Source organism: Oncorhynchus mykiss, chromosome 26 (assembly GCF_013265735.2).
Source record: "Oncorhynchus mykiss isolate Arlee chromosome 26, USDA_OmykA_1.1, whole genome shotgun sequence".
Taxonomy (NCBI): domain Eukaryota; kingdom Metazoa; phylum Chordata; class Actinopteri; order Salmoniformes; family Salmonidae; genus Oncorhynchus; species Oncorhynchus mykiss.
Window position 1 is genome coordinate 22,561,991 of NC_048590.1, and position 10,426 is coordinate 22,572,416.

Below are 10,426 nucleotides of genomic sequence, written 5' to 3' on the forward strand. Positions count from 1 at the left end.
AATGACATGAACAAAAATCCCAAAAAGTAGACAACAACAAATAATATAGCATGACATGCAAATTGAATATGTAGCAAAATAACATAATATCAATCATTTAGTCCTATTGAGCAGTAACATTGAATTCTGTCTTAATTCAATTCACAATGGAAACACTGACAATTTACCTGCTAACAAGAACGTCGGCAAAAGGAAGCAGTAGAGCAGTCCATATACCACCTGAAGCTCCATGAGTGCGCGTCCCAAATGCACTGCTTAACTCCAGTCTACAGCCTCGCTGACATTCCTCGACGGAACGTTACATTCCACCCAATCAATTTTAATAAACCCAGTCCGCAATAATTGTTCATGGTTTTAAAACAATCTTTTAAACCGAGAAAATAAAGCGGTGCGGTCATTCCACTAGACAGACATATGACTTCCAAAAGTATTTTTCAACTTTTTCAAGTTTCCAGAGTGATGGACCAATGCGGACTATTGCGGTTCTTGTTCTGTAAATCCACAAGACATCTTCACCTCCTCACATTGCGGGGGTATAAAATGTATTCTCACGAAATTGTAAACAAAACTAACTACCAGCTCTCCCGTATTGAAACAACTCTCCTCTCTTGCCGCCCCTTGGACTGAACATTCCCTGTAAAGCAATATCTTCCAGGAAAAAGTGATTCACCAGTAGGCCTACTGCAACAGATGAACTGTTCTTTCAGTCGCTGTACATCCAATTCACTCTGACTGGGTTGGTACTTCCTCTGAATTTTTTCTCTCTCTTCATAACCTAACAATTTTAATGTGTGTTTTCGAAAGCAACCTGTCCACGTGGAAGACTATCCCACAAGCATACCCAATTAATGTATGGTAATTTCGAAAGAAACTAATTCATTTTCAACCTATTCAACTATTCTATATCATAGTTAACGCATGTTTGAAAATCTCTCACTGACAGCACCATCGCCTGCGATTTTCCTACTTGAGCACATCGTCGTTTTGCGTTGACACATGACACTTACAAACTTTAGCCTATGGTAGGAAATGATAGGTGAAATATTGCTATGTGACACTCCTACAGCAACATGCTAATAAATAACCCTACCTTAACCGCGTAGTAAAACCAGTAGCCTATGAATTTTGAGATTATACACCCGAAAACTCGTACTCGGTAATCTTTTGAAGAAGTTTCACACTGCTGTAACCTGCTTGAAATTGACTCTACATTCTTCTAAATAAATATTGTCTGGTAAATCATTAGCGTCATCTAGCGGTACGCCAAGCCCAACTCATCACTCTCTCAATTCAATTCAAGGGGCTTTATTGGCATGGGAAACATGTGTTAACATTGCCAAAGCAAGTGAGGTAGATAATATACAAAAGTGAAATAAACAATCAAAATTAACAGTAAGCGTTACACATACAGAAGTTTCAAAACAATAAAGACATTACAAATGTCATAGTACGCATATATACAGTGTTGCAACGATGTACAAACGGTTAAGGGGAAATAAATAAGCATAAATATGGGTTGTATTTACAATGGTGTTTGTTCTTCACTGGTTGCACTTTTCTTGTGGCAACAGGTCACAAATCTTGCTGCTGTGATGGCACACTGTGGAATTTCACCCAGTAGATATGGGAGTTTATCAAAATTGGGTTTGTTTTCGAATTCTTTGTGGATCTGTGTAGTCTGAGGGAAATATGTGTCTCTAATATGGTCATACATTGGACAGGAGGTTAGGAAGTGCATCTCAGTTTCCACCTCATTTTGTGGGCAGTGTGCACATAGCCTGTCTTCTTTTGAGAGCCATGTCTATCTATGGCGGCCTTTCTCAATGGCAAGGCTATGCTCACTGAGTCTGTACATAGTCAAAGCTTTCCTTAAGTTTGGGTCAGTCACAGTGGTCAGGTATTCTGCCACTGTGTACTCTCTGTTTAGGGCCAAATAGCATTCTAGTTTGCTCTGTTTTTTTTGTCAATTGTTTCCAATGTGTCAAGTAATTACCTTTTTGTTTTCTCATGATTTGATTGGGTCTAATTGTGTTGCTGTCCAGGGGCTCTATGGGGTGTGTTTACAAACAAAGAAAACCCTCTTCAAATCATTTCCATAAAAAAAGAGGAAGCAGTCAGATAATCACACTACTTAACTCATAGACATCCAAAATGCATGACCTACAATAATCTCAAAATTACATGGCCAGATAGGAAACCATTACCAACTCAAACTCAAAATATAGAAATAACATAGCATTGACCTACCGTACAATAAAAACTACATATTTTCACTGCATGCAAATACAAATTATTACATGAGGGAAACTAGTAAAAAGAAGGGAAAAAAAGCAACCACCGTTGCACATGAAAACAGAATCCTACTCACTACTTCACGTTGCCATCCGGGAGAACGGAGCAACTGGCACGCGCGGTAATGTAACAGATGCAATACAGCTTTTGTCAAATTGATGTAAAAAAAAATATTTTTTTTTTTGGAATTTTAGCTAATCCTAACTCTTTTCCTAACCTTTAACCTAAATCTCCAAACCTACTTTAATGCTCCTAACATACTGCGTAAATTATCCTAAACCTGCTACGGCTCAACTCTAACTCAATCAACGCTAATCATGAATATAATCCCATCAATCACACAACAGTTTCTTAACTACATACTGTACTGTCCTTTGAGACAGCCTTATCACAACTGATTCGTTCAAAAAAGGTGAGGTACTAGGCATTGATCAATCATTAAACAAATCTATTTGAAACGGGGCGGGAGGAGGCTTTGTGAAGGTCACGTGTCCATTTCGCGCGAAAGTGTGTTGATGTTCTGGTCATAGCGACTTTGATCAAGCCTGCATATATACCTCGATGGCTGAAGCTGTTGAGTTGGAATTTTATCGTTCGTCTTTCCTGACCAGAAGAGAACTGTGTGGTTCTAGATTTGACATCATTATGTCTCAGGCGCGGGTCACCGATTTTTACGTCCAGAGAAAGAAAGATGCTAGTGGGGCTGCGCATGGTGATTGCAATATAACCCAAGTTGTGGACACTGTAACAAGTCATCCCAGCACAATATCAACTCGGTCGAAAAGCAAGAATGCAGCATCTACAACAAATGTTATGATAAATACTTCAAAATCCACATGTTCTGAAAACAGTGTACAAGAGGAGTTTTGGAGGGTTATTGACGAGGCGACTTCGGTCAATAAGGTGGAGAGCGTGTCTGCTGTGCTGGCGAGGACTAACTCGGAAAAACAAACCATTTTCTCCAGCCCTCGTACTCCCAAGAGGACCTCTACAGATGCTGAGTTCGATCTTGGATCAGTTGTATTTTCAGCCACTGCTGAACATAAAATCGCAAAGAAGCGTCTTCGGATCGAGGCAAGAAAACATGGCATCGCTGCAGGGACAAGTCCTGGGTCGGTTAAAGTTGTGAAGAAGGCGGTCAGGAAGAAATTGATTCTCTTCGAAGACGACGAAAAGGTATTGTTGGCTTAATAATGGCATATTTTCGTACGCCGCCATGGTGTCATTTTAATGTTTTTATTTTGATAAACTGCGTAAATTAAGGTGTGTGTGTGTGTGTGGTAAACGCAGGCTTAGATCTCATAACTACGTGTCGTTCTAAGACAATCTTCGTCAAAATAACGTCACTTCTACGTAGGCTAATCAAAACAAGTACAACGGCGTAATAAAGGTCATGTTAACTGACTGATATTATAGTCATAAGCTAACACCATTTACAGCTTTAAGGGCTAAAACCTGGCGACCTATTTCTAGAAATAACAACCTAGCAAGTCTGGTCCAGAATGGTTAACTAGCTATTTATCATAAGCTAGACACAACAGACCTCACAACAATTCATTTTTATTTTCCTAGTTTGGCTACTAGTAGCTAAATAATTTGAAGACATTGAAGGGGGCTGAAAATGTACAAGTCACTACTTAATCTTTTATTTTTTAGGCAACCCAGCATCTGGCTAAAGATGTCCTGCAGGTACCCTATTCCCTACCTGTTGATAAAGAATCAAAGAATTTAGTCAATTGCAGTGCCAACAATTCTCCAACGGGCAAACCACATGTTCAGGGCAGCTCAAAACCAAAAGAGGGGCACAAGGTACAGTATTGTTGGTGGCGTAGGCTTTCACCTCTGCTCTTCGCTGTTAAGTCTACACACCTGGCCACAATTCAATTCTATGGGAGAATGTTTCATTTTATCCCCTCAAGTTACTCCTTAGTCATAACATAATGGACAGCATCCTCATGTTTCAATGGTATTGATTTTTTTTTATTTTTATGTTTTTTTCCCTACTACATCAGACTTTCTCCAAAGAGGATGTTGCAGCACTCAAGTTCCAACTTCAGAAGATCAAGGACCAGGCACGGAAAGCTGAGAACCTGCCCTCTACAGCCACAGGGTCTACTGCCCCAGACCTGAAGACAAAGCTAGCCTGTGTCAAAGAGCTTGCTGCTAAGGCACAACATCGGAAGGCGGAGAGGTTGGCAGAGGCCAGATCTACTGAGGAAAATAATCACCCAATAACCGAGGATGGGTGAGAATGAAACAATTATTTAAATTATAGACAACCTTAAATTCAGCCAGGGTGGGTGAAGCTCAAAATAGTGACATTTGATGCACATGTTTCAGCCACCTTTTTTACGGGTCTTTGTTGGGAAACAGTGTTATTTGAGAAGAGGCTGCTGTAGTGGCTTTGACTATAACTCATCTATTGTCCTGATCTGTAATATGCTCTTTTTCAGAGATAAGCTCCCAGCCTATCAGCGGTACCATACTCTTGCCCAGGATACTCCCCCTGGCCTCACCCTGCCCTTCAAGTACAAACTGCTTGCTGGAATGTTCCGTAGCATGGACACCATAGTGGGAATGCTTTTCAACCGCTCAGAGACTGTTACCTTTGCCAAAGTGAAGCAGGGTGTCCAGGACATGATGCACAAGTATGGAGCAAACTACACTTGTCTAATTGGATTAGTAGAATTCCATGGGAAAGAGCAGCAGAAATATTCATCACTTTTTATTTCACAGGCGTTTTGAAGAGACCCATGTGGGCCAGATTAAGACGGTCTATCCTACTGCTTACCATTTCCGCCAGGAGAGAAACATTCCTACCTTCAGTGCAACAGTGAAGAAGTCTAGCTACCAGCTCACAGTGGAGCCTGTCATTGAAGCTGGTGAGGGGATGGTCTCATGATGCTTTGTATTCTTTCAACACAGATGAGTGTATTTTAATTAACTGCTGATCTGAGTCTCTCTTGATGTCTGTTTTTGTTCCTCAGATAAGAGCAAGGCGGTGCTGGCTGCTTCCCGCCTGTTAGAGAGGCGACGTATCTTCCACCAAAACCTAATCAGCATTATGAAAGGGCATCACAAGGTAGGCACCATTTATAAGATAATATTTTGTAACTGTATACTTTGAGTTGACCTGACTTGGGAACCAATCTGTATATGTTGTCTTTAGGCGTTCCTTGCCAAGTTGAATCCTCCTATTAGAGTCCCAGATGACAAGCTTACCCGCTGGCACCCTCGCTTCAATGTGGATGAGGTGCCCAATGTCCTGCCCGGTGAGCTACCCCAGCCCCCACGGGGAGCTGAGAAGCTAACCACTGCCCAGGAGGTTCTGGACAAGGCCCGCTCCATGATGACCCCCAAGGTACTTACTGACCCGTCTGTCCTAAAATCTCCTTTACACATCCAACCCTTAAAACACACACAGTCAATGCTGTTGTTTTATCTATATAACTGTATGACGAAGACACTAGCCACTTTATATTGTGTACTTCCATTTTATTACACTGTTGCAAGCTCACTTTATATTGTGTACTTCCATTTTATTACACTGTTGCAGGAGCTTGCAAGTAAGCATTTCACTGCATATATTATACTTGCCGTAAACTCTGTACGTGCTGAATAAACCTTGATTGGATTGGGCTTTACTTTGATGGGCATTCATTTCAATGGCATTGTTTGGTATTCATTTTGCTCTTTCCAGGTGGAGAAAGCACTGGCCAACATGGTTCTGAAGACCGCAGAGATGGTCTGTGTAAAAGAGCAAGAGCCTGTTCCACATACTCCCGTAGCTCCTGCTGAAACTCACAGTGCCCTCAAAGGGGTGTCTCAGTCCCTGCTGGAGAGGGTAGGTCACCTTCCTGTTTGACTTAGGACACATAAATGTGTGTATGTAGTACAGTATGCCCTATGCAGTGAGGACTGGGACTGACCCCTCTCTTTTGTTGTAGATCCGAGCAAAGCAGGCTCAGAAGCTCCAAGCTGCCTTGACCCGGAACCCTCAGCAGGAGGAGCGCCTTGTGATGATGTCACGGCTGGAGGAGCTGGCTCGGATCCTGCGTAACGTCTTTGTGGCAGAGAAGAAACCCGCACTGATCATGGAGGTGGCCTGTAACCGGATGGTCTCTAGTTACCGCTCTGCCATGAGCATGGGTGAGTCATCTGAAGAAATGCCTGATGAAATCCTATATTAACTTTTAAAAACATCTATTGGTTTTCAGTGCATTCGTTTTGACATTGGCCAACATTTTTTTTTAAGGTGATATGGAGCTGCACCTTCGCCTGCTGGCAGAACTGACTTCTGAATGGCTTACGATTCACACAATTAGAAATGACTTCTATCTCAAGTTGAACAAGACCTTGGACCTGAATGTGGTACTGGAGAAGCTGAAGCAGAAGACCAAAGAGGAAGAAAGCCTTTGAAGCTTAAAAGCTATGATTTTCAATGTGTAATTTGAATAGAGACATATTGTCCTTTGTATGTACGCATATATATATATATATATATTTGTGACGTCAAGTCTTTGATTATTGTACAATGCATGGCTGGTTTTAAGCAAGTAAAATAACTTGTACCAATTCAATAACAATGTGTAAGTTTTGTATAGATTAACATGGCAATGATTGTCAATTTTAACACGGACTCATTTTGTGGGTGGTTTTACAGTTGCAGGAAACTGTTTCTGGTTGATTTGGTAGTATGACACCGTTGTCTTACTTCTGTAACAAAACCTTTCTAGTTACCTTTGTCAAACTGCCTTTTTTGCTTGCACAGATTTCCAACAAGCAGGTTCTTATTCTGTAGTGCACATGTTTCTCCAATGTGAACAGTTCATTTTTATTCTGCAGAAGTTTGAAACAATTAGCCAGTCATGGTGAAACAAGTATACGGACAAAATGACTCAATTGCACCAGTACATAACAGAAGGCATCTTTAGACATGGATACTTATTGCATATAAATGATGTCTAGCACAACTAATGGTTATAGATGAAGACAGTAATGAAAATAACAGCACATTGATGGGTACACGCAGATGGTCTATATTGACAAAGCTGTGACTGCTCAAACATTAGAAATGCCAATAAGGAAGATACGCGTGCAACATTAAGTTTCTCAGAATGCCACATTTAGATCATGTAACCCTTATTCTACCAGTTAAATTGTCATGTACAGCACCGACTAAGAGGTGGTGAATGATTAGGTGATCATGGTGTGAGGGCCAGATTGGGAATTTAGCCAGGCCACCGGGGTTAACACTCAATTAACAATAAGTGCCATGTGCTCTAGTGACCAGAGTCAGGACACCTGTTTAACATCCCATACAAAAGACGGCACCCTACACATGGCAATGTCCCCAATCACTGCCCTGGGGCATTTTTTAAGACCAGAGGAAAAAGTGCCTCCTCCTGGCCCTCCAATACCACTTCCAGCAGCATCTGGGTCACCCATCCAGGGACAAACCTGCTTAGCTTCAGAGGCAAGCCAGCCAGCTGGCACCTCCTTTTGGCAATTTTTTGTTATTTCTCTCATCTACACCTTGTTGAGGGACAGTATTTTAAACCAATGTAAGAATAAGTGGCTTTTCAATTGCACATTGTTATCAAAGAAGCGTCACGTAATCTAACAAGAGTTCCATACAAAAAAGGGTTAATCTCACATGAACCGGTTTTGGGAAGAGAGAATCCTCTCGCCTCTTTCTCTACGGTACTCTTCCTGCTTTCGCCAGTCCACCCATTATGCCATCATTGACTTGAATGGGGACACCCGTTCTATTCATATGATGGCACGTGGAGGAGAGGAGAAAAGTGTGTTAAAATGTTTTTGTTGTTGCTGCTATTCGAACAGTTATTACAGTGACCGTGGTCATTTGGATGGCCAAATAGTCTTCCAAAATTCCAGAACCGTCACAGACGTACTATGTATGTATATGTATGTGTATAAATTGAATGGCATTTGCTTTATAGTTCATAGAAATGCTTTGGAAAGTTTACCTGTAACAAAAATTAACCCCAGAAAAAAGGTCTCCATCACAATTCATTACAGTTGGGTAGGAACTGTAAGACAGTAAACTGCATCAAAGTGGTGTGTTCTAAACCATACTGAATGGAACACTTGGAATTGTTTTGACCTCAATACTGCACCAGGGAGAAGAGGGTATTTGGCTTCAGCTTTTCAACCCCGTTAAGCTCTTTGAGCTCAATGATCACCATGCAGCCCATTACCTCTGCATTCTGTTTCTTCATGAGCTCACAGGCAGCACACAGGGTTCCTGACAAACAGTAGAGAAGTTAGGTAGAGTACTACTGAGTAATATGGAGGCATTGTCATCGACACTGGTCTCGAAACAAAGACGGGTAATGCCAATGAAACACAGTTCCCTTAGTTAAATCAATATACATTTTTAGCTGCCATACTGTCCACTTATTTGTACAAAATACATCCCATGAACAGTGAAATGCCTTACCTCCAGTGGCTAGTAGATCATCGATGAGCAGCACTTTCTCTCCTGGAGCCACTGCATCCTCCTGGACCTCAACCTCGGCCTGATGAAGGAGTATTAATTGAAAAGGAATTTTATAAACAAATAGCAGGTTCCAATACATATGTACTTTTCAGAGGCTTGGAGCTGAGATATGAAAGGACAGAAGGGTGTAGGAGGTAATACAGAGGTCATCATCAGCCAATTTCACCTCTCCATACTCCAGTTTGTATGCCACAGACACTGTAGGCCCTGGAAGCTTCCCCTTCTTCCGGACCAGCACAAATCCCACTCCTAACCTCTGGGCTAGGAGGGGTCCGAAGAGAAATCCCCGAGCATCCAGACCTACAGGACATAGATCCCGCTGTTAGAACACAGTGGCCATCCATGGTGTTGAAGAAAATATGTGGTTAAATGACAGCTGCAACCTTCGATGACCTCAGAATTGCCTAATTCCCAGACAGCAAGAGAACTGGGGAGCTGCATGGTGTCCTCTGTGACACATGCGCCAGCCCCATTGCTTCTCATGTTAATGTTCCTCAGGAGCTGCATATGACAGTGACTGCTTTTACACAAGCAGCCGAATTCTGATATTTATCCACCAATTAGTCCTTTGACCAATCACATCAGATCTTTCTCAGAACTGATCTGATTGGCCAAAAGACCAAATTGGGCTGCTTGTCTAAACGCAGCCATGGGGATGACTCACCGACAATCAGTTCTACTTGGGGATGAGTCTGCCTCACATGTTCCTCAAAAAGATCGATGACTGCTGTCAATGCACCCGGGTCTTTGAGAATTGGACAGATGTCTCTGTGTGACACACCAAAAAACACATAATTCACATTAGCTGTTGAAATAAATATTCTAACTAGCTCTCTCGTAAAATGTATCTTCTATCGAGCATTTCAACATAGCTAGCTACCTACTACAAAATAGTATTACACGCATGCACGTTATTTAGAATAGAAAGCTAGCATTGCAAAGTTGGCTAGCTATCTAACTCAGCACATGAACGTAACGCTAGCTAGGTTTATCGCGATAATCTATCATTCACTACCTAATAGTTACCTGAAAAGTATTCCTTTGCTTGGGAAATCAGGAAAAGGTTTTATGTGTTTGGTGACCAAATCTAATTTAGCTTCTCTCGTGTGGACTGCCATGGCAAACTGAGCGTTAACTTCCTGTGGAATCGTCTGTGTGGACTTTGAGGCAAAAGGTCAGATGCCTGGTAGTCATGCGACAACATCCGGGTCGTGACTAGTTACCACAGCCACAAAGTCAGAAACTCAGCCTGTTTGTACAATGTATCTTCTTAAAATCAGACCTAATTGAACCTAACTAACTACAATGCTGATCGTATGCCTAACCTTAAATTCGATAGATATGCTATCTAGTGGAAACCCCACTAGACTTCGAGACATCGATTGGGTATTCACTAGATTCCCCAGTCACAAAGTCAGAATAAACTGCCTTTATGGTAAAAATGTATGACAACAAAAATGAGCTAATTTAAGGTTAGGGTTAGACATACGGTTAGCAGGGTGCTTAAGGTTGGGTTTTAAAAAATTATATATATATATATATATATATATATATATATATATATATATATATATATATATATATATATACACACACACACACACACACTGT

At 41.4% G+C, this 10,426-nt stretch overlaps 3 protein-coding genes across 5 annotated transcripts in view; 1 reads left to right on the top strand and 2 right to left on the bottom strand.

Annotated features, from left to right (window-relative positions):
• LOC110506407 (piezo-type mechanosensitive ion channel component 1) overlaps positions 1–1,190 on the bottom strand; it is a 79,745-nt gene extending 78,555 nt beyond the window's left edge. For both annotated transcript variants that reach the window (XM_036964025.1, XM_036964024.1), the window contains exon 1: positions 168–1,190. In XM_036964025.1, coding sequence (XP_036819920.1) covers positions 168–231 — 64 coding nt within the window. In that variant the 5' untranslated portion in view covers positions 232–1,190. The remainder of the gene's footprint in view (positions 1–167) is intronic.
• Positions 1,191–2,521: 1,331 nt separating this feature from the next.
• Positions 2,522–6,869, top strand: LOC110506411 (DNA replication factor Cdt1). 2 transcript variants are annotated; one of them, XM_021586002.2, is made up of 10 exons: positions 2,522–3,468; positions 3,949–3,981; positions 4,305–4,537; positions 4,746–4,940; positions 5,029–5,174; positions 5,280–5,374; positions 5,462–5,653; positions 5,993–6,136; positions 6,240–6,441; positions 6,548–6,867. In XM_021586002.2, exons 1-10 carry the CDS (start codon positions 2,854–2,856, stop codon positions 6,709–6,711), a joined length of 2,019 nt encoding a protein of 672 aa, XP_021441677.2. In that variant the 5' UTR covers positions 2,522–2,853; the 3' UTR covers positions 6,712–6,867. The 2 variants fall into 2 exon arrangements, with proteins under 2 accessions (XP_021441677.2, XP_021441676.2); XM_021586001.2 differs by having other exon boundaries at positions 2,746–3,468; positions 3,949–4,101; positions 6,548–6,869.
• A 214-nt stretch (positions 6,870–7,083) lies between these two features.
• On the bottom strand, positions 7,084–9,999 carry aprt (adenine phosphoribosyltransferase). The gene is made up of 5 exons (XM_021586003.2): positions 9,842–9,999; positions 9,480–9,583; positions 8,982–9,115; positions 8,756–8,834; positions 7,084–8,560 (listed from the first exon to the last, which is right to left on the bottom strand). Exons 1-5 carry the CDS (start codon positions 9,931–9,933, stop codon positions 8,421–8,423), a joined length of 549 nt encoding a protein of 182 aa, XP_021441678.1. The 5' UTR covers positions 9,934–9,999; the 3' UTR covers positions 7,084–8,420.
• Between the last annotated feature and the right edge of the window lie 427 nt (positions 10,000–10,426).

Coding starts and splice junctions, on each gene's coding strand:
- LOC110506411 (XM_021586001.2), top strand. CDS start 2,854: ATGGCTGAAGCTGTTGAGTTGGAATTTTATCGTTCGTCTTTCCTGACC. Junction 4,102..4,304: donor AACCAAAAGAGGGGCACAAG/GTACAGTATTGT, acceptor CTACTACATCAG/ACTTTCTCCAAAGAGGATGT. Junction 5,654..5,992: donor GCTCCATGATGACCCCCAAG/GTACTTACTGAC, acceptor TGCTCTTTCCAG/GTGGAGAAAGCACTGGCCAA.
- aprt (XM_021586003.2), bottom strand. CDS start 9,933: ATGGCAGTCCACACGAGAGAAGCTAAATTAGATTTGGTCACCAAACAC. Junction 9,584..9,841: donor AGCAAAGGAATACTTTTCAG/GTAACTATTAGG, acceptor TGTGTCACACAG/AGACATCTGTCCAATTCTCA. Junction 8,835..8,981: donor ACAAACTGGAGTATGGAGAG/GTGAAATTGGCT, acceptor CTCCTTCATCAG/GCCGAGGTTGAGGTCCAGGA.